The 24,013-nt window shown below is 40.8% G+C and overlaps 1 protein-coding gene across 1 annotated transcript; it reads left to right on the forward strand.

The window, feature by feature from the left end:
• Nucleotides 1-436: 436 nt before the first annotated feature.
• phf24 (PHD finger protein 24) lies at nt 437-16,029 on the forward strand (the record flags this gene model as incomplete). Its single annotated transcript, XM_080047240.1, has 8 exons — nt 437-850; nt 2,767-2,952; nt 8,067-8,145; nt 8,790-8,992; nt 9,764-9,930; nt 12,372-12,404; nt 14,019-14,096; nt 15,933-16,029. The coding sequence occupies 8 exons, from the start codon at nt 437-439 to the stop codon at nt 16,027-16,029; spliced, it is 1,257 nt and encodes a 418-aa protein (XP_079903366.1).
• Nucleotides 16,030-24,013: the final 7,984 nt, after the last annotated feature.

Raw genomic sequence — 24,013 nt, forward strand, 5'->3', positions numbered from 1 at the left:
AGAAATGTTTCTAATTTGTCTTTCTCTTACTAGTTTTACGCTCTCGAAGTTCAACTGGGAATACGAAATAATGCAATGTACTTTTATGGGTTTATCACAGTCTCTATGCGTTTATGGGATTTGTTTTGCATATTTTGCCAGTACTGTCAATCAAATTTGATAGACCACACTGACAAACCTGACCTGTTGAAAGCTTATCTCTTAATAATTGATACTCAATTACTCATATACTCTTTAGTTTAACTTATATTGTTTGGTTATTAGATCATGACTATTGAACTATACATGGAGGTAAAATGTACCTGCTTTCCAGGGGCTTAATCTTGGTCATTTACTGACTGTTGTAAGTCAGGGCTATAGGAAATTGCAAATGCAGGGTACTGGTGTAACCGTTCTCTCTTCCTTTCTCTCTCCCTCCATCTGTCTGTCTGCAGCCATGGGAGTGCTCATGTCAAAGAAGCAGCAGGTGGAGAAGGTGCAAAAATGCACCGCCGTCGTCTCTGCCTTCCAGGCGGTCGTTAAGGACCGTGACACTGCAGCCAAACAGGCTGAAGCAGACGCAGAGGAAGATGAAGGCCCTGCCAATCCTGATGAGAAGAACACAGAGGAGGCGGAGCAAGACCAAACAGACAGTGGGGCCGGTCCGTCGACCTCCCAGCAGGCCTCTGCCCCAGTCAGGGACGAGTGTAAGATCAACCAGGAGTCCTGGTCCAGGTTACGGGACGGGAAAGGAGTGGAGCCAGAAGATCTCGACAAGAGCCATCAGCTCACGCCTCCGGCTTTCGTGAGGCCCAAAAGGGAAGCAGATGATGACCAGCCTGTGGAGGTGGAGCTGGACATCAAAGAGCAGGTATTAATCGATAAGCCTAGATAGAGCATGTGTCATTGAGGATTCATGGCCAGGGTGTCATTTAATAAGGAATATATAAAATGTATTTTTTACCCACGGAACGCATAATAAATTCCCAAGTCATGGCATTAAAGACATGTTTGCAAGAATTTAAAGAATCTCCATGGCAACAGTGGCATATTATCTATTTTTATTCCCCTTGAGGTGTAGCCATTATGATAAAACAGCCATGCTGTAAAGGGACTTATAAGCATTATCTACACCCTTGTTGAAGGTGGGAAAAGCACGAGTTAGAAATATCTTTCTGCAGGGCTTTGTGTTTCCACACTAGCAGTGAGGTGTGTTGTTGTCATGGGCGAGCACTCTTCACAGTTTGCCTGGCGTGGGCGGGCGGCTTTGGCTGGCTCAGAGAGGTGACCATATCCAGGGCGATGCTGACTAACAAGGGGATTGAGTTCACAGGAAAAGCGAGAACATCGGGTTTTCTATTTTGCACAGAGTACACATTGTCTGGTGGCTCTCTGCACTTAAACAAAATGTGTGGAAATGAAAGCATCCACCTTGTAAAATTATAGATGTTGCTTTGGGGAATTTTTGAAAAGGCTGAAATCAAACCTCAAGAGTAAAAGCAATAGTATGTGATGTTTTTGCCAGGCTAAAGCCAATGGTGGGTGGGTTGATTTGGTTTACGTTGATTTCCCTTCTGTCCGTCACATTGAAAGATCTGTTTCTCCATTAGAAACATTTTATGTCAAGTGTGGGGTACCTCAAGGGTCAATTGTGAGTCCAATTGTATTCTCCTCATTAAGTGCTTCACCACATGATGTCAGCATGGTGTTGTAGCCTACCACCCAACACACATTAAGTACTGCGACATAATGAAAAGAAAATAGAGCCCTGTGGATCCAATTGAATTGTTGGTCTTGAATTTTTTGATACATGACGGCATTTCAGAAGTTGATGAATGACCGTGTCCACCAGTTCTATTCCTGCTGAAGCTGAGATTACATTCTGACTGGGACTTGATGTAAGAGGGAGTCAACAGGTCACACGAGGTGAGACGTGACTGTAAGATAAGCAGTGGCCGAGGAAATTTGACATGGTCTCCCCGTGGATGTGTCCACAGAGCCGAAAGCCAATGCTGCGATGCTGAAATAGAGATAAAAAATAGAAATAATGGAAGCTGACACTGTCTCTGTGTGGTTAACCAGTCAGGCATTGTACAGTCATTGTTCCTGGTTTGACAGCTGAGTGGGTCTTCCTGGCTGTAAAGAGGAGTCTACAGGCAACTTGGAGAAAAGCTTGAAAATGAACAGGTCATCCAAAGTCACAGATATCATTCTTCTTGTCAAAGAAGGTGCTTTCTCAAAACCCACCGGCAAGGAACACAACACAGACTACTAATACACTACTACGCAATACCCTTCCCAATATCAAACCACACTCCCAACCTTTAGATCTTTGACGGACAGAAGATAAATCAGTTCTTGTCTGTACATGTTTGTTATGTCCAATTAAAGGTGGAGTCAACGCTTGTTGTCAAAATCACTTTTTGTCCGCTACCTGTCCATACTGTGTGTGCGCTGATAACTTTTTTGTTGTGTGTTAATACACAGCCTAGGCTCTCTAAACTGTTTTTTTTTTAAAAGGGGGCCCACTGCTATTAACATACCAATTTACAGACCCTAGGCTGTGTGTTAACTACATATTTATTTCCAGCACTTACACAGCACGGACAGGAAGAAGCGGATCGTGAGGAGATATTGATTGCTTTTGACGTAAGGGGATTTTGATAAAAAGCCCTTCTCCATAATCGCTGACTCCACCTTTTAAGACTATTGATCAAGTTTGCATCAAAAAAAAATCTTCATGTGAATGTAACAATCTGAGCGACCCACTGTTTTTTTTTTCCTCAGCCACCGAGAGATGAGATGTGTGAGGTGTGTGAGGTTTGGACGGCAGACGACCTGTACCCCTGCAGGATCTGTACTCGGGTGTTTCACGACGGCTGCCTGAGTGAGCTGGGCTACCTGCGAGCTGAGGCCCTGCAGGAGATGAGAGACACAGCCCACACTGTTACCGGCTGGAGCTGCTACTATTGTGTAAGCCCGCACACCTGCACCGCACACCACTCCATCACTCGCTGCACAACAAAGTATGCATTCTATAAAAGCACACGCACGGACAATAGGCTATACTTAAAAAATACACCATGTAGGTTAACATTGCATTACAAAGTTCAGACTGAGCTTTTTCTTTGTTTTCAAGATTCAGCTATTTTTAAAGTCACCATTCATCTGGTTTCTGACACAGATACACTGAAATAGCTTCCTCGCCGCAGGCATTCCAAGAGCAGCAGCAAACCTTACTCTACTTGACTTTACTATACTTTTAAATACAACGGCTTAACCACCACGCTACAGAGAACATGGTTTATTGTGTCAACTCACTTCAATAATGCTAAGATTGTCCTAAATCTAGTCCATTGTCATACTGCTGATATAAAACATCATACATTACCTAATGTCAGCATTATATGGTAGTAGGTGCTTCCACTAATGTTGATTTCACATAGTGTGCTTTGAAGCTTAAGTCCTGATTCAGAGCTTTGAAGGTGCTTAGCGTTACAACTATCATATATGTAAACAGTTTCACTGGGAGATTCCAACAACCATGTTTAATTAACATATTGTGGCCATTTACAATACTCAACTGCTGAGCTACCCGCTAGCTACCTTGACACAAACCCGTCTTTGGCTAAGTGTAAATGTAGGTGACCATGCAGGTGAAGGGGAAATCCAATGTTGCTGTTCTCAGAGCGTTGTCACACCTGGCAGTCCACTTCTAGTTCACTTGATACATTGTTTCGTTTTTCAACACGTTTGGTTCTTTTTCACACATATTTCCTCTGGGCAGAAGCAAACAAAAATGCAGCGGCTTAAGCCACGTGAAAACATTAGTTTCACTCTTTGGTCAGATGTGTCTGGGGTAGGAGCAAACACCTATAGTTTGTGAACTACTCTACAATTGGTCAGAATTTTCCATGCAGGACAACTACAGGAAGTAGATTGTCTTCCTCATCCCAGAGTTGGTTTGTAAGCGCACTGACACCACCTCTTCAACAAAGTCATGGTAGGCGTGTTTGGTGCGCTTTTGGTGCGCTCCGAGTATGATTGCTGTGTTCTTATCTGCCCAAATGAAACTGCAATTGTTGCAATGGGAAAATTGCTCAAATTCAAATACTTTTTTTTTATAACTGTTTTCAGTGCTTTTAAAAAAATACAACAAACACCCAGCTTTTTACAAGAAATGCAAGGCCAATGCCAAACTGATGATACTCTGGTGATCACTGGCCCGCTAGAGGCATAATGCAATCTGTTTTTCACGCAGGCATGAACAGCTGAAGAGTGCTTTTGCTGGAGGACCCTTCAGAGTGGAGTAGGGGCTTGGCTGTTTTTCGTCAGCTCTGGGAAGCAAAATCACTTGCCAGAGTTGCGCTCGGAGGGGGATGTTTTCACACAATCTGACGGTGGACACTGAAAGGCCCCTTTTAAAGGCTGGCTCCTTTTGCTTCAGGAGGAACGGGGGCGGAAGGAGACTAGAGAGAGAGAGAGAGAGAGAGAGAGAATGTTTTAATTAAAATGTGACTTTCAGTTTTCATAGCTAAAGATGCCAGTTTTGCAATTCTCTTGGAACATGTCAGTCAGCTGTTACCACCAAATCCTCCCCTTTGTCGCATGATCTGACATTTCATTTCATGCAGCTGCTGGACACTGCTGCTGGCAGATGGACTGAGTTTCCTTGAATGTGGATTTACAGTACAGTCAGCCTTGGAGGCAAACGGCTGCATTGTAACGCTCAATGGCAGCCAATCAGACACAGGAACAAAACTCATAACTCATAAAGAGTCCCCTCTAAAGAGTGCATATACAAAGCAGACAGTTAAGGATTCATTTTGAGTCCCCTTTATGTCCACCATAGTCACTCTCATTTTCGGTCTGGTGTGTCTCCAGCAGCTCCCTGAGAAATACCTATCACTTTTCAGATGCAAAATGTTTCCGCTAAGCCAGTATACATGATTATTGGAGCTGTTCCACTCAACACATGTTCCTCTGCTTCAGCTGAAAATGAGGTTAATGAGAGCGCTGTTCGCAAAACAGACGGCACAAAGTGACTAAAACAGCTCCATAGAAAACCAGGGGAGCTGCAGTGTAGGGCACTAATTCTCCTCTTATATGAAATAATCTCTTGGTTATGTATATCCAAACGACACCTTTCAATCACACACTCATCTGATTCGTTGTTCACATAGAAATGAATATTCTTGCCGCTTTGAATTCAATTAAATACATACAGTATATGTATATTTTAAAACCTCATCTGGCACAGAGTCTAACAATGGGTTATTTAAAGCTGTTGGAACGCAGAATCCACGCTGTCACTGTTCTGAGGAGGACAGTTTGAAATGATTTATGCAAGCTGCCAGATCAGAATATGTTGTTATTATTATACTTTCTCCCCCAGAGGGCCTTTTGTGTCTCAGATAACTTATTTTTCCAGATGCTGTCATAAGGTTTTGGCATACAGTCGTAAATCACTTATAAAATTATATAAATGTTGAGACAGTTTCATTGTTTTTGCAGACAGATATTACAATGGGATGATGGACACAAACAAATACACGGTTACTAGTTTAATCATAATGTTAATAAGAAGCAGCACACTGAGCACTGTAATCAAAAATGTAATAATAATAATAACTCAAAGGTATGTTGGATGAAAGATAATACAGACTGATACAGCAGGCAATTTTGAATAATGCCATTGGAGGCTGAATTGGAACCAAAGGCACTAGAATACACCAGTGGCTGGAAGTGATCTGCTGGCGTTGACATAATACTGTTCATGAAAAATGCTTCTCCCTTATTATTAAGATACATGTCCCACAATAATGGCAGTGAAATGTATTTTGCTCGTTGATACCGAATAGATTTGAAGCCATTGTCATCAGTGGTGCTTCAGCTCTGTGTCATGTATTGTATTCCAACCTGGCTGTCCGTTTTTCGAAACCTGTTCATGTTTAGCTTTTCAATGGCCTTTTTGTGAGTGTACACAGCAGTACAGAGTGCAGCCACTGCAGGACACAACAATACGGAGAGAAGAACAAAAGCATGAAGGCTTTTTCAGTGTTACACCAACCGCCCTCTGTTGGCTTGTCTGTGACTACAGCTCTCAATCAGCTCAGGCACTTCTCACTCTGGCAATAGCTCCACTTCATTAGAATGATATATCAAATCTTTAACAAGGACACAGTCAGTGCGTTTCCATGGGACACCTGGATTGGATTATCACTTATACCGAACTTGCCACTGAAAAGGACCGCGTCACTTGTCTGAGTATACATGGCCTTTCAAATATTCGATAAATGTCCGATGCACGGCTGTCTCCACTATGCTTGGTAGCGCGGTAGCCCTTTCAACAAGTGGTTATAGAGCCACCTCCGGTTGCCTTCCGGCAACAACCCTACTATTTTTTTACGTTGTCTTCTTCCACTTCCTTGTGAAATCCTCGGCAGGGATTCTCGAGCAAGCGCAGAACGAGATATGCGATATCCGATCCCAGTATACATGCAGAGAGAATGCCAACAATGAACGAGTTATCTAGGGGTTCTTATCCGACTTCGCTTGTCCGTTAATGTACCGATTTGAGTGTGAAGTAGATCGGATAAAGGTGTTTAAAAGTCCTGTTAAAGTCTTATTCGTTTTATTTACCCAGTTATGAGTCTGCTTGTAAATTTAAAATATGAAGTAAGTTACGCAGGTACATATATTGGCAGGAAAGATTGGGTTGTGCTCAAGAGTGTGTGCTGTGTACATACACACAGTACACACTCTTGATCTGCAGATACTGAAGACAGCAGTGCAGCGAGGTGACGACAGCTACTGTGATCTTGGTGACAGGTTGAAAAAGTGCAGAGGAGGACATCACACTCACACACACACACACACACACACACACACACACACACACACACACACACACACACACACACACAAACACACACAAACACATACACACATTCAGCTGCCAGTGGCTGATCTAATGAGGACTTATGTGGCCTTGTTTGTTGGTGGGGGACTCAAACATTTGTGTAAGAGGTTGACAAGTTCAGTCAGGGCCAGTGTGTGGGCGAGGGCATGTTTCTGCAATGTTTTAATCAGCTCCCCAAACTTCTCATCTTATCAAGTCATCTTGGAGTTTTCTGATAATAGTCGGTTGACACTGACATATCTGTTTATTGAACATTTCCCCGTTATATATCCCAGTACACGTCCCTCATTAATTGTGCATGTATTTGCTGCGTCTGGCTAAGGGTATGTTTCTCCATTAATTTTTTAAGGGTGGGCGGTTGTGCATTTCCATTTAGAATTGTCTTAATGTGGATTTTACAAAGCCTTGAAAGGTTGTTAATGTAATGGAGCACTGTGTAAACAAACTGGAATTGACTCCCCCCTGAATAATCCCAACTGAATCATCCGCGAATGACCACGCCGCCTAACTGATAAATAATTTACAACAAATAAATGCAAACATTCAAGTCGGTGCCTCCTGTGATTTGGTCTTGCCCGTGGGTTGTGCTGATGTCTGCGTCTTTACATCAAACATGTCTCTCAATTTTCCATAACTCTGATGAATCGCCTTGGGTTCTTCTTTACATAACACTTTGATATACTCAATAAATATATAATTTAAATCCTTATTTTGTGCATTTTAAGTGAGCACTGAGCAGATGATTTAATTTAATGTTATGAGTAGGAGGAGAGTATCGTTCAGGGCACATGAATTGAACTGAAAAAAAAGATACTATGATAATATTATTATCTAGCAAAAGTTAAACACATCGCAAATATTCCGCTATTAAATTAGTTTTTCATTATATGGAAATGTGCGAAAGCCTCGTGGCACACACAATGAATTAGACATCTCCCTTGCTTTACTCGCTTCAACTATAAAGAGACTAGTTGCTGCAATGGAATCACAATCCAATACTTATGGATGCTTGTGGCTAATTACAGGGGGCTCATTTAGGACCTACTCCATACAATTAAAGCCCACTCACCTATTAAACACAAAGTCATTTACCACTTGATTATGAAATAAATTGTGTGGGCGTCACTTTTAATTTCCCTGCCCTCATATTGCACCTTTTCTGCAGGATAATCTGAATCTACTCCTGACAGAGGAAGAGATGTACAGCCTCATGGAGAACTTCAAGCAGTGCAAGATCATCCCAGGTGAGTCAGTGCTATATTTTATAAATGGCAAATGGACTGCACTTATACAACGCTTGACATAGTTTGTCTCATGCTCACGCCCATTCACGGACACACACACATGCACGCACACACCGATATGATGAACAAAATACCTGCGGCTCTTGGGGTAAAATGGGATCATCCACTGATCACTGGGTTGGCTCTATAATCCCAAATTCCTACTGTTAGCTCGGGGAATGACAATAATGATCAGAAAAATAAAGAATCCTGAAGCAAATCCAGTTTCTGCGCTTGCACAACGCGTGTACAGTGTGCTAGATAATCAAGACAGTGGGTCAGACATGAGCAAAACACGGGAAAAACTCATTTGGCTCATCGATGAGCACTGGTTAGCAATGTATTCAACTCACAGACAGGTCTACTGCATCATACATGCAGGAGTTGTTTCAATTCCATATTGTATTGCTCAGTCGAAGTTATAACATAATTTCCCCTTACACTTACAAATGTGTGGGTTTTCACCCTGGCTTGGATGTAGGGCAATACATTGGAGGCGGTCTTGTCTTGTTAGAGGATGACTCACCATAAGTCAATTATATCTGGTAGACTGCTCGGGGCTAATTAGCTCGGATGTGATGAATTGTTCCTTTACCTCTGTGTAGAGTCGTGCCTGGTGTCAGATGAGCTTCTGCAGTACCGCCACCATGCATCCAAGCAGCAGTTTGACAAGGACCTCACCGATGAGCAAGAGGAGGAAGTCCTGGCCCAGTTTGCATCCCTGGATCCCGAGAAGAAAGGTCACATCGAATGGCCCGATTTCCTCTACTTTGAGTCTCTGGTAGTGTTGAGGAAATTTCGCACTGAGGTAACGTATTATAATCAGAGAAAAACAATTAAATAAGTATAACTAAGTATACTTCAAACATAATTGTAATACTATACAATGTCCCCCATTGGAAATCACCAATTATCCTGCTCCCACTAGCTCTCACTCCGGTGTGTTGCTAATGGGGATCCTAATAAATCAAATCAAATCAAATCCCTGGCCTTGAAACTTAAGCAAGACCTGCTTTACAGCAATACAAGCAAGAGTTAATTAAGAAGAAGTGTTGATATTTAGGGTGCTATTTGGCACCTTTATAGCAGGCTAAGAGAACCTTAAATTTAACTCTACAAATTGAGAAAAGGTATCTTCAAGGCTTGTTGGCTAAGTGCCCGGTAAAGAAATTCCCCTGGCTGGTGAAAATACACTCAACAGCATTGTAGTGAAATCAGGAACACGGGTCTAAGAAACCATTATGTTGAGGTTAGTTTTAGAGAAAGTGTTGGGCGCAGATGCTACACAATAATTGGTTTGCACCCACTTGACTGAATAATTCATTTTTATTCTCACTTGATCACCACACTTTGGTTTAATTATCGTGCTGTGTTTTGGCTCAGGAGATTGAATTGGTTATTTGTGGACTGTGTGATTCCTTGGTAGCAGGGGGTAGAGCAGTGTTAGCAGACTATACCAGACAGTGCCATGCGTGATGAGAATTATTACCTTCAAAGCATTCTGCCCCACACATATCTGTTCCTATAGGCCCTTACATTGCAGCACCTAATCTTAACTATGTTATCTTATTTTTCCTAGAACTCACTGGTGCGCCTGTTGACTGCCAAGGAGAGAGACAATGCACGGTCAGAGTTTCTGGGTCTGGGACTAGACAAAGACGCAGCGATCACCAGAGCAGAATGTCGCCAGGCCCAGCAGTCCTGGTTCCACAAGCTCAGCAAAGACTCGCAGTCTTGCAACGTGAGGTAAGCACAAAAAAAAGGGGGATTCAGTTGATCCGGTCAGTTCTATTTCCAACAGTAGGCCTACATAGTTAAAGTTAAACCTAGAATAATAGTGAGAATACTTAGAGAAAATGTCATGTATTCCATGTCTAGACTGAGCTTACGAGACACAAGATTTAACAAGCTGTGTTCTGCCCTCATTATATTACATTTCTTTGTTACACAGAAACAGTGTCCATTTTCATGGCTTTGCAGATGACTCACTGCTTTACTTGCCCAAGTAAAAAATGAGAAACATTCAAGTTAAACTGTTTAGAACTTGCTGCTGCCTCTGAGACACAACTTAATTGAGTTTCATACATCCACTTTTCAGACAATAATCATGCCGTGACTTTATAATGCTTCTTTAATGGCCCTTCAATAGCTAATTAGAAACATGATTACCAAATAACAGTTTGAATTTATGAAATGATGTAGCTGCTGGTCAAGTATTGTCAACTTGGAACAACATACTGTCTCTCTACATCTTACTACACATTTCATAATTCCTATGTTGTTCTATGTTGTCAGCATGAATTCTAAGAGTGAAATAAGTCTAACTTAAAATGAAATAATTTTGTTACGTCCTGTAATTTGGAATGACACCCACTAAAGTGAGGCTTACATAATTGTAACAAATCACGTATATGAATTTTTTAAAGCCTATTCATTAATTTATGTATTTTAAAACAATACAACAACCAGTTTCAATAATTAGGCAAATAGATAATGAATTGCTTCATCCTTGTTTGCATAAAAAATAATAAAAACAATTGGAAAACTATCACTCCTATAGTGATGAACATACTGAGACTTAACACCTGATTCGGCTTCACAGAGACTTATACTGCATGAGAGTTTCAGTTCATTGCTTAGCTGTACAACTCTGTTTCGGGTAACTCATGGCGCAGTTGCAGCAGGATTTGGCTATTCTCGGAGGAAATGCTATAAAACCCAGTGTGCACTACCTGCGCCGCTTTTCACCCCAATTATTGTCCTTCTACGTGATTCACTTATTATAAAAGGAACGCCAGACGTCATGAGTTTTTTGTTTGTTGCTCAATTGCAACAGCTCTTTATTATGTCACACGTCCTCTTTGAAGTGTGCAAAATAAGAATACAACTATGAAAAAAATCTATGAACCTTCAGGTTTGTGATTTGACTACAATTCCCATGACTCAAGGTCATGCCGCACAAATCCGACACTCTTTGGTGCCATTTGGCGATCTGGTCCCAATCTCCACATTGAGCTGTTTTTTTTTATTTACCTCCATTTTAGAAAATTGTCATGTATAAGATTAATGAATCTAGTTGCCTTTGCATAGAATTCTCTTTTGAATACTCATGGGGCACACTCGGTTTGATCTTTGTTTGGCTGAGATCACTGTATGGACGCAGTAACATGATCACTGCACACTATAGGGCAAACCATTACAAAACCCCTGAAACAAATATTACATTTGTGAAGCTTTGTGTTGATACTGGATCAAAGGAGAGATCAAATATTATATATATATTTCACAATATAACTCAATGTTGTGCAACTCCACCACAAAGTACATTATCTACAATGATCTGGGAGTTCAAACCAGCTCTGACAAGATCTTGACACAAACAGAACATAATAACCTTCAAAAAAAGCACTCTTTACTGGATGATCATTGTACTGGGTTGCTTTGTACATCGGTTGTGTTCACCCCCTGTAGTCTGTACTTGCTTGTTATTATTTTCTATGGCAGAAAATGCAATAAGGAGTCCCAATCTGGCTAACAAAGAAATGCTCCTCTGCTCCTTTATCAGTTGTATGCTCACAGACAGACCTCATTAGAGTGATAATGAAAGGAGAATACGCTCTAATTGACTCTGATGAGGTTCAATTTGTTTGTAGTCACTGTGTGTTTTTGTGGGAAATTGTGTGTGCATGTGGGTAGGTGTGTGTGTGTGTGTGTGTGTGTGTGTGTGTGTGTGTGTGTGTGTGTGTGTGTGTTCAGATCCTGTAGTCACGTAACAGTTGCTAAACCACAATGTGTCCATCAGTAGTGTTTCACTGTTTCAGTGTTTTCAAGATGAGGCAATATAACAACTTAAATACTGGTGGATAGTTAAATCAATAACGGTGCATCATATTCAATAAATTCACCACATGGCCTCTATGTAAAATCTAAATATACATTCCTAAAATGTCAGTCAGTACAAAAATAAATGTGAAGAAGTAAACTATGTGGAGTGCAGTGGATCATTGAATGGAAAATACCTCAGATCCATACTGGATCATGTACTATCAACCACTGGGGTTTGTGTACTGTATGTATGTATGTCTGTGCATGTGTTTGTTACTGCTTATAACCTCCTGTGCTGTGTACTCTCCTGTGCTGTACCATTCCATCCCTCTCACCTATTCAACATGCTGCATTCCCCACAGACTCATGGGATTCTGCTCTCCTATGAATTGTGGGTGAGTGTGACTCAGCACCGCATGGCTTGTCTCCTTGTCCCTTCCCCCCCGGCGCCTTCAACACCCTCGAGCAAGCGGCCAACCTCAAGTATTATCAGACAACCCATTCCATTTGGATTTGATTCGTGATAATACCCTCGCTCTTAAAAAACAATGAGATAACCCTCTTAACTTAAAACAGGAGCTATTTCCGAACATACAGCAATAGATGACGCATGCATCCTCAGAATGTAGTTTAATGAGCACAATGTGAGCCCTTCATATATTAAGGTCTTGCTATACTGAAGCATTGATAAGATTCATGCTGGCTTCTAATTATTGGGATCAAAAGAAAGCCTTTTGTAATCTGTAGGGGAGCTTCGCTCACTTACCAATCTACTTGGACAAAAAAGGGTTGTAAGTGCACACACTAAAATGCAACCTTTTTCATTTAGACTTAAATGCAAATATCAAAGGAGTCAGGAAAATCTGCTACGTTCAAAAGTATTTCCAAATCAGCCATCCGTCAGAGAGTTCATTGGAGGAGCTTATTTTCGCTCCAAAAGATCAAACACTCATGTAGTTGTGGAAGACAGTTATTTTCTTTTTTGGAGTAATGTAAAGTGACACTGTCTTGCTCCATATTTTTTTATTTGATTCAGCATCATAAAGAAAGAATATATTTATATAAATATTTATACTGGGTGACTAAAAACAACAGATTAACAAAATGATTGGAACTCAAGTTCCACTCACTAGCTTTGTTTTGCACTGATGCAGTTGAAAGCCCTAGTAAAGCCCCTAAGTTGTTTTTTTGGACAGTGAATTCAGTATCTTCCACCGCTGTCTTTCTAAGGGGTAAAAAGAGAGCATCACAATTGTGCATTATGTCTTCAAAACAATGCCAATGCTAATCCTGCATCACCGCCATTACTGCAGAGGCAGAGTGGAACTGAACACATTTATGCTGACAGTAAAAAGATGATACAGAGATGTTTGAATTGGTCATGGTTGGTGGTTGCCAGCGCACATTGTAACTTCATAGTCTCCAGTCCCCACTTGAACAGAAAGCAGTGTGGGGGACGGTTAGGAAACTGCTTTAAAACACAGCAGGAATTTGCTAGCTAAAAATGTAATACAATAACTGTGATTTTTTGATTAAATGCATAAATTAAGAAACATCTGAAACACGTGATTAACGTGCAAGATTTCGAACATATGAACATGTCTTACTACCAAGCTAGCAAGAGATCATTGGACTGGCATATGATATCACCATCTCACCATTGGCCACATGTACGTAAATCACCTTGTCTTTGTGCCACCGCAGTATGGGCGGCTTGTCTACCTCTACCAACACATACTTGTTATACTGTATAATCAAATTCTATCAGTCTAATTAAATTCCTTTTGTAAGAATTTAGGAAATACTGATGTGGATCAAAACATGTCCTTGGTTTGAGCCCCTTTAAAAGCTGGAATGATGAAATAATTAAGGGTGCATTCAAACGTTTTTCATAGTTTTCCCTTTATTTCAGCACAAGAAAAAAAATTATTGGCATTTCATTAAACATCGTTGCAACTCACTATCTAACACATACCTTTCTGTCTTTTATTCTTCATCGTTTGGCACAGTATAAGTCACGTTGGCCCCATATGTGAGAGCAGTCCAGCCAGCTCTGGCAGTGAACGGAGCAAGTCGGATGACAGCAGGTTGGTCCTCTTATATTTCTAGTGAGTGTGTGTGAGGTGGGGGATAAAGCTATACAAGACACATTGCTATATCACAGTCTATTAGTACATATCAATTTGCTGAAGCTCTCTTCTCAACAACTTGTACCTGTAACAGGCAGGCCCGCACACTCTCTTTAACATTGACATTTACATACAATCAGGTCATGGCTATCGTGGCCCTGCAGTGGTTAAAGACAGTGAGTATGTCATGGGCAGCAACCTAAAATACAGCATTCTAGACAGCAACAACCTTCCTTGTGTCAGGCTACACTGAACCTGAAAATGAGCCCACACTCTCTCTGTTACCCACAAAATGAAGTGGCATATCAGGACTTTTGAGACTGTCTTTCACGCCCCATTACAAAATTGAGCGATGATTGCCAGTTTTGCCACTAATGCACCAGCACTTCAGACAGCGACTAAAAGGGAACCACAATTACAAAGAGAGCCACACAAGAGAGTCGTATTAAGTCGAATACCAATTAACATGCTTAGACAGAGGTCTGACAAACCCTGTTTTTATAACTACATTTTCAGAACAGCAGGAGGCAAATTACAGAGGAACAGAGGCTAAATACTGCCAAATTATTATCTGACTGCATGATTAATGTATTGTATTGTGTTGATTGGCACATGCTGTGAGGAATAATGTCCAGACATCTACATAATTAGTGTAGTTCTCCTAAGCGAGACACAAAATATGAATATCGGATTACATTCTTTGAGTGTGAACAGGAAATGGCTGGTGTGATTGTCATACATTCCACAAAAAAAAGACAAAAACACATTGTGTAAGTTTGTCTTTCTGTACCCTCTAGCTTCCATAGTGTGTCAAAGGGCCCATTTGATGCTACAAAGACATCAACCATTAAACTTGTGCAACATATCCATACTTGGTAAAACTTTATAATAACTATCCGTTGTAACTCGTTAATAGATCATTAGTAAACTCTTAATTAATGATTTGTTAAGTGTTTGTTAGCAGTTTGTTAAGGATTTTTAACAATGGTAGATAGTTAATAGCTTAATAATTGAATCAGTTCATCTTGGAGGTAATCCGAGATACGGACGAGGCTGAAATAGGCTATAGACTATACACAGTGCATGGGCAACTGAGGGCAGCCCCATTTTCATATATTTTTAAATAAACTCAATACACACTGTGCATGTCATGGACTTGAACCTGACGTGATCAATTAATCTCGGATTACCTCCCAGATGAACTGATTCAATTGATTCAAAGCTATTAACTATCTACCATTGTTATAAATCCTTAACAAACTGCTAACAAACACTTTACAATCATTAATAAATCATTAATTAAGAGTTTACTAATGATCTATTAACGAGTTACAACGGATAGTTATTATAAAGTGTTACCACATACTTCCTTATAGTCGAAGGCCTATGTAACTGGGCACTGTAGTTTTTGACAAATATTACTCAAATAAATGTAAACAATGCGTTGTTATTGTTTTGAAGGAACAATTAACAGAATGCAACAGTGTGGTTCATTAATGTATTTTTAATTGTGCCACAGACACATAATTTGTATCAGGCTTTGGCTTCGGAGGCAATACTTAGTAGATTGAATTAATTGTTGGGCTTTGGTCTTTCTGTGACATGTGTTGAACATTTGAAAAATATAGAATCTATAAACAACCAATAGCCTTTTCATTATTGTCCTCTATATCCTTGCTTACCTTGTCTAACCCTGCCCACAGTTTGCAAACTTACCCATACCCTCAAACTGCAGCCATACATCTAAAAGAAACACATTGTAAGAGTGATTTTTCTTCCTTTTATATTCCACAGGCCGGTGACTTGGGCAGACTTTTTAAAGGAGAGTGCCATCTATATTTTGGCCGCGCGGCCCAATAGCTCTGCCATGCACATCCGTCTGCCTCTATAGTCCTGCTGAACCCCGAGGGCCAGAGAAAGAGGGTGTGCCCTATACAATCTACAGATGGGCAGATAAGACGCGTTGACACCATGACAACCGAGCAAACTGGACGAAGCTATAGAGAGACAGCACACATCAAGCCATCGTCAGAATCTCTCCTCCTCTGCGTCTCCTCAATCATCCATGACAACGCCCACGCTCACTGACACACCCATGACGTCAGCCATAACAGCTGTCATGGGTCCTGACTCCAAAAAAAAAAAAACACCAACAAATGTGTGAGCGGAGACTGGAGAGGATAGTGAAGGCAACCACCACCTACTCACAACCAGTCATACAGTTCTGAAAACGTTTTTCGAGTGTAGGGATCATTGTGCACACTTTCAGACAAGGCCCCTCTAGGATGCTCATTCTGTGTATTAAAATGACAAAATACTGCACTCGTCAATTCTCCTGCTTCACAACATAGGCCTGACACCTCTCCATGCGGGTTTGTTAAGTGTGGCAGGGCTGTTACTCTTTCAAGTATTCATTCCTTTGGGTCTCATCATGTCCTAATCAAAGCTCCACGCTACACGGTAATGGGATTGTGTTATCCACCATTAACATGTTAATCGCACCACACAGAGGCACATGCAACTATGTATTACTGGTGCCGTTTGACAAGCGGATTGGCTTTTCTGGGAGGAGATTAACCGTGCAACTGCCGTTATCAGAACATAATATACCAAACAGGAATGAAAGCTAGTATCCGCTTACATAATATTATATGAGAAACTGCTATTACCAGAATAAATTATTGTTATTATTATGCATTAAAAAAGGCTGTATTTATTCCTGTATCCTCTGATATATCCTCTGTTCTCCCCCCCATTTTAATCTGTATTCCTCTGAAGTACTAACTGTGAAAAAAGGATGTTAAGTGAACGTTAATTAAAAAAGCTAACCCAGTAAGCGACCTGTATATACTGCCATAATAGTACAGTTTGTTCCTGTTGTGCTCTGAGCTGCACTTTTACATGGTGGAAACATCTGCCCTCCTGTTCTAGTGTCATTATTTGCACCGTGGGAATGAGATGTAGATGGACTCCTGTGTGTGACATAATCACAGTATTTAAATAATGAAAGACATTGGGCGATGCTGTGCGAACATGTCAATGGCTGATTGTTAGTACGCAGGAGCCGCTGTTTAAGAATTGTTGTGGGAAAAAAATGGTGGGAGAAAATCTATTATGTTACAGATTATGACATCATTTAAATGCACTTGAAAATGCTCAGACTCACTGGGAATTGTAACAAGTAGAACTCCATGTAGTGTGTGTATTGAAGGTTCTATGCCAGGTAGTGAATTTAGTATGGATATGACGTGAATCTTGATTGTCTGAGGAAAATGGCTCAGTGCTGAAATAAATGCATGGCATTTACTCTCCTTCTTGAGGATCGTGGGTTTCTGTCTTTTCTTTAAAAGGATGAATGCAAAAGAGAAAACATTATACATCAGATTGGACGAAATTGATGAAATCAATTATAATAATACGATTTTCCGCATAGCAATACATTCAAAATAACAGTACATTCTTAAATTAATGTTAAGTTAATGCTAGTTTATTTGTATTGAATCATTAATTTGGACAACATATCTAACATACCATTGCATAGCATAGACAACTCAAACTAGCCATCATTGACCTTGTGCAAGCCTCAAGTTCCAGCATTCATTATCTGAGAACATTATGGAGCAGGGCTTGAGGCAAGGTCAGAAATATATCAGAAATGAAGGGCTAACCAGCGCTACCCTAAATAAATGAGCAATGCTCTGTGTTTATTTTAACGGTGTAGGGGAGAACGGGGTAAGTAGGCACACTTTTTACTCCAGTGAGAATTGCTCATCAATTAAACATCTTTCAATACATTAAATTGAAGCTTAAGGTGTTGGCTTGAAATGTGTACCCCTCACTTTTTCTATATTATTGTAATAAAGAAGAAATTAATCATCAAAGACACCCTTACACATTGTGACAACCAACCCCATCAAGGGGTCAGTTGTCAAACACTATGGGGTTGTTTGTCACAATGTTATCTTAATGGGAATAATATTAAAAAGAAGGCAAGAAAGTAAAACTAAATTTGAAAGTTTAATTGCATTATCAAGTTGACAAATAGGCCTACATAACTTAATGTAGCCTTGGCAGCTGGTCTAGTTTGGGATGCACTGGGTTTGTTTTGATTTTGTTGCCCTTTTTTCTTTTGCATGCTAACTGCCTTTTCCTGCTCTATTGTTTCCTTCTCTGGGGTGTCGGTGACCAACATTTCACAGACAGCGCCTTCTGGTTCTGAGATATAATGATTGTGACAACCTACCCGTGTGACAAATTACCCCGTTCTCCCCTACATTGGTGTCTGCATCTACAGCTGCTTTAACAATCTGCTAGCATCAGGCTTCATTTCAGCTTGTGTCATCGGTGAGGAATGAGACGCCTGCTTTATCAACTTGTTTGTGCTGCACTCCTATTGTATTTATTCATGACAATGACCTAACCCTTGCCCTTGAACCTGCCTCCTCATCTATGCCATTCTTTCCACGATCGCAAAGGTTGAGAGGCCAGGAGCAAATGCAACTCTGGTTTTTAGGGATTGGCATACGGTCAATAGCATCGAATTTACACTTGTTTAACATTCAGCAAGTTATTCGCTCCCTCTCAGTATGATTATGTTTGCCCAGTGTTCCAAGTGGCTGGAGCAGAAGACGTGGAGAAATGGAGTAGCTTCATCAAGTGTGATGACACAGATTATAAATTACACAGGGGGAAAAGGGCTTTCTCTGAAAATGTTACCATTACAATTTCATAGAATGTTACTTGAGCTTATACTTGAGAAGAAAATAAACCCTGGCTCCCATGACCACTGTACCTTTCACTCGACTACAATTGATTTAAAAAGGAGAGTTTCTCATACCGCCAAGTGGTCACACTCTCAGTAGCTGAGGGTTTTGTCAGAGAGACAGTTGGACATAAACTGTGGTTTGAACAGAGCTTTGCCTCAAGGGCTTGTCAAGATTTAAGAAGAACAATACGGTTACAATACAGAATTACTTGTAGTAGTCAGACAGTTTAGCTACAAAGCATCTGCTGCCCTGAAGCTTTTCTTTTTATCCGTCAGTAAAACAAAGAATATAAACAGAACTTGGCAGTAGCAAGTTTTACACTGAAGGTCAGACAGTACGAATGGGCGAGAGACAGACACACACAGTAGAAAGAAAGAGTAAAAACACACATAGACAAAACAGTGAATTGAGATAAAAGGGAGACAGATATAGAAAGAGAGTGGGTGGGAGAGAGAGAGAGAGAGATGGTTTAAATGAGGATGTTATGTAATTGTTTCAGAACAGATTTAATCACAGTGCTCTTGACCGGGCTAATCACCACAGTAAATGCTAAATCAAATGTTAAACTTGATAGCTCTGAACTGGTCCAAGCTGGACTCTCCCAAATAGCCTCACAAATGACCTTGCGATAATGAGAGAGCCTGTTTTAAGCCCTGTGAAGCAGCCGTTATGTCTATCGGGATAGTAAGCTTATGTTCTGGGCCTTGTGTCTCAAAACGAAAGCCTCGTGAACGTTACAGGATTAGGAAAACGTTGAAAAGGTTTGAAGATAAAGTAGACTTGTTGCCAGTGTGAATATAGGTCATGTCTTTGTCTTTTAGGTATGAAATCAGCAGTGCATTAAGAAGTAAAAAAGCAGACATAAATATACGTATATGTCCCCATCTCTTTTTTTGTCATTGTCATTTTCATGTTTTTTTTTATAACATCTTCATAGAAATTAAATTATGTTATGGAGGTATTTTAATGTATTAGGTACAGTACATTACTGTTACTATATACTATACAAATTCATATACACTGACTGATTGTACTAAAATATTAAGTTAATAGAGCAAAAAGTGTCCATTCTAACAAGTAATGTTTGTCCAGTCTCAAACAGTTTTAATAAGTGACTTAGACTTACACAACCAATACAATGATAGATCTGGGATCTGTTTTTAAAGGTTCAAGTCTTCAGCAGGAACCAATGCCCTTGGGGCCACAGACTGGTTCGGGAATGTAAGAATGAAATGTAGAGACGGACTGACATCCAACAATATGGGTTTCTGATTGGCATGGTATTTGTTGAAAATGTCATATGCCAAGGCAACAAGTGTTAGTTTGTGCGTCATCGCCCCCCATGTGTAATCCACGGTTGCAGACAGTGTAAAGGTTATCTGTTTGGTGGTACACACAGTGTATCAGGGCCAGCTGCTGGCTGAGGTGCTGTGGTGCAGGTGGCTGCAGCTGTTGTGTGATGGCTCCATTCAACATGGATGAGGAATGGTAAACAACAGTGGCAGAATGGTCATCGTGGCCTTGGGGAAAAGGTGCCAGAGCGGAGCCACGGTAAAATGTCAGCACATCAGTCATCACAGAGTTCATCGACAGGGGCCTGTTTCAGGTAGCTGGTTTTACATAGCCTACTCTGGGTTTAATCATACGCTCTGAGTTGGTTAACTCAGAGCGCAGGGTTGATAAGCAACTCTGGGTTTTCGGTTTCAGAACAGTGGATCAGCGTTGGGTTTATCAACTCTGAGCGTGTTCACTCTGGGTGGAGCGTGTGCATAAAAGCCATCGTCAATGGATCGCTGATAACATGATTCACCATGGAAACAGAAGAAACAAATGATTGATCCTCCCACTTCTCCACTTCTCAAAAAAGAAAAAAATAAATCTCCGCTCCTCCCACTAGAGTTAGAAATATTAACGAATGAGCTTATGGTAGCCTATGGAGAAGAATTAACGGGATATTGTCTCATAACTCTGATCTAATCTCCTCGGCAATTCAGAAAAAAACAGAGCAAACATTTTTTGTCAAGATAATCATTTCTCTTCCGTATGAGAAGCCATAGTCTATTTTAAAAAGTTACGCATATCAGCTGTAAAGTAATAAAGCTGGCGCGGCACAGCATTGCTTACAGTGCCTAAAGCCTACTGTGCAGTAAACAGAACAGACTGTTGCTTCTTTTAAATGGGGAGTGAAATACATTAACGTCAAGACACATTAGGTGACAGTTTCCATTGAAGAGCCTGATTGATTTATTACCAGATCCATTTTCCTCAAGCGATCACAGTTTAAATTATTATATAATTTTTATATTCATATTAGGCTATTTAACGAGGCTTGTCTGTGACTTTAGGATCGCACAAGTGAACTACAACGATCGCGTGCAGCCGCAGCGTTACATGAATCCACCTGACATAAATCTGTTCAGTGGCACAGACGTTAAAAAACATACAATAGGCTACAAATAGGTTTATTAATCTGAATGTAGAGCATGTCACGATGTGTAAGGTGGCCGCCTATATGAACGGACCGAGGGCTGAGAACAAGGCTACTGATCAGATAAATGATTGGTCAAACGTAAAATCATCAGGAAATGATAAAAACATCCCGATGGAGATTTCTATGGAGTGATTTTGCTTCAAACTGTACAGGGACGCGTGTGACAGTGACACTCTTTCTTCAGTCGGAGCTGCAGCGTAAAGTGAAAACAAACTCGGGTAGGTCTAACCACCTATCCAGCAGGTTAGACCCACGGCGTATGTTGCCGCAGTAACTGACTCTCGGTTGCACTGAACCTGCTACCTGAAACGGAAAACCCAGAGTTTCCACCAACTCAGAGCGAACAAACTCTGGGTTGCCTCAAAACCAGCTACCTGAAACAGGCCCCTGGTCTGTTAGCCAAATCCAGGATTTCTAATGAGACTTTGACTCTTAGTTTGGGCTTCGGCATTATTATTTTTTTGGCCGAAAGCAATAATGCATAACGTCTGTTGCCCACATGAGAAAAAACAACACTGTCGGTGAATCTAAATGAGGTAAGCCTTCGAGTGATCTCACATGGATTGTATACCTTATGCTGTACATCCAGGTTTTTATTGTTGCAGTGAAACAACAAGTGAAAAAGGTCATGCGCGGTTCTTGGGATTTTTCTGAGCTCCTGCGAGTTTTGTGTAGCTGATTGGCTTAATGAACATTGTGTCACTCGCGACTCATTTGGCAATGGCAAAATATCTAATATTGATCAAATATAATATAATTTAATGTTAAGAGATATTTTTCAGCACATCAAAACTATAACAACATTCCATACTGTCCTACTCCCAACTCTCCAAATCCATTTTTAAATCCACCTCCGCATGCAAGCGAAAACCATCACATCCCACCTCCACCTCCAGCAGCCCAGCCAAGTTCACTCTCACAGTCCACACTGTCTCCATGGATGACGGGATACAATTACAGCCGTCTGGCTCTGGGACAGTCGTCTAACACTCCCAAAATATTAGAATTTTAAAAATGTATATTTAGTGAAATATTGAAATTGTGAAAGTGGTTTATCTCTTGTACTCAATTATCTATATGAGACATTCACTTATGAACTGTTGCATCTAACAACAACAGTCTCTTTCTTTACACTTCTCACAGTGTTTCACATACTTTTCTCCCTGATAAGATACCATCTGAGAAGGCAGCAACAACATAAGCTGCGGGGTTATTACAAGGCAGAGAGGCTGTGACGGGAAAAATTAAATCTTTCTAATTGAACACCCGCTGTGAACTGACATCTGTGTAACTGCAACCAACTGTGACCGGGCCCATAATTTGGGACTGTGTTTGCTATGACATTCTGGATTATAGAGCCTTCTGTTGTTAAATGGTCCAGTAGAATCTTACCTCCCTTCAGTTCACAAAGCTCTGCTGGACTCTTTTTTTTATTTAGCTCCTCATTATGTGCCAAGCTTTCAGCTTTAACAGACACATACAGACACAGACACAGACAGACAGACAGACACACAAAGACACGCACACACAGACACACGCACATGCACACGCACACGCACACACACACACACACACACACACACACACACACACACACACACACACACACACACACACACATACTGAAGACTTGTTGGTGGTGAACATCATTAGTTGGATAGATGCATTTTCAGCTTGTGGCTCAATACTCCATCAAGTTGAAAGAACTAAAGACTCTGGATAGAAAATGCCCCCCTATCACACTGTCATCAAAGCGGTTAGGATTTGCTGAGGGCGAAAACAACTAATGTTCAACATGCAATGCTTGTGTTGCATAAGAAACAGTTTTGATTAACTCCAACCAACAACAGGAAATAGACACTAAATGAGAACACAGCCAAACGTAAACTTGTCCAGCACTGATGTAACTAATAACATTGATTTGGTTATACACCCCATCAGTTGTGTCGCTCACAGAGCCCTTCTTATCATGCATGCTGGCTCATGTGTAGGCCTTTCCGTGTTACACTTAATTGGAACTTTTTTTCGATTGCTAAACCACAGTGGGCACAACTGGAGCAACATGTGCAAAACTCGAACAAAACTATGCAAAGCAGCAGTTCATGTGGACCAAGCCCTAGCTCGTGTTTCATTGCTTAAAAAACATTTTCAAATCTCTTCACACTCATGGTTTATACCATAACCTGGACAACACTGTGGATTTCCATCACTTTGTTCAAATGCTTACATACTGCTGTCACAACTGTAAACCACACATTCAAAACAGAATGGTTGTCAGCCTAGTGCATTTCAAACACTGCAGATTGCAATTTCAATTGAAACACTAAAGACAGTGTCTTGCTTAAGACTTGAAATCTCACATTTTTTTGGGGAAATGGACCAGGGAAGAAAGGTTGGTGGAGGGAGAAGAGTGGCAGTGAGAGTGTGGATGCTTGGAGGAATACCTATAGAGTTGTAATTTCTGATGAAATACAGTAAGGGCTATGTGTTATCTCAATGAGGATTGTTCATATGATGACTGTTGGTAGTGGTAGTGCAGAATAGTTAGAGTTTTGCACATGTCGCTCCAGTTGTGCCCACTCTGGTTTAGCGATCGGAAAAAACTGTAACATGACTAA

The sequence above is a fragment of the Ammodytes marinus genome (assembly GCF_949987685.1).
Source record: "Ammodytes marinus genome assembly, chromosome: 18".
Classification (NCBI taxonomy): Eukaryota; Metazoa; Chordata; class Actinopteri; order Uranoscopiformes; family Ammodytidae; genus Ammodytes; species Ammodytes marinus.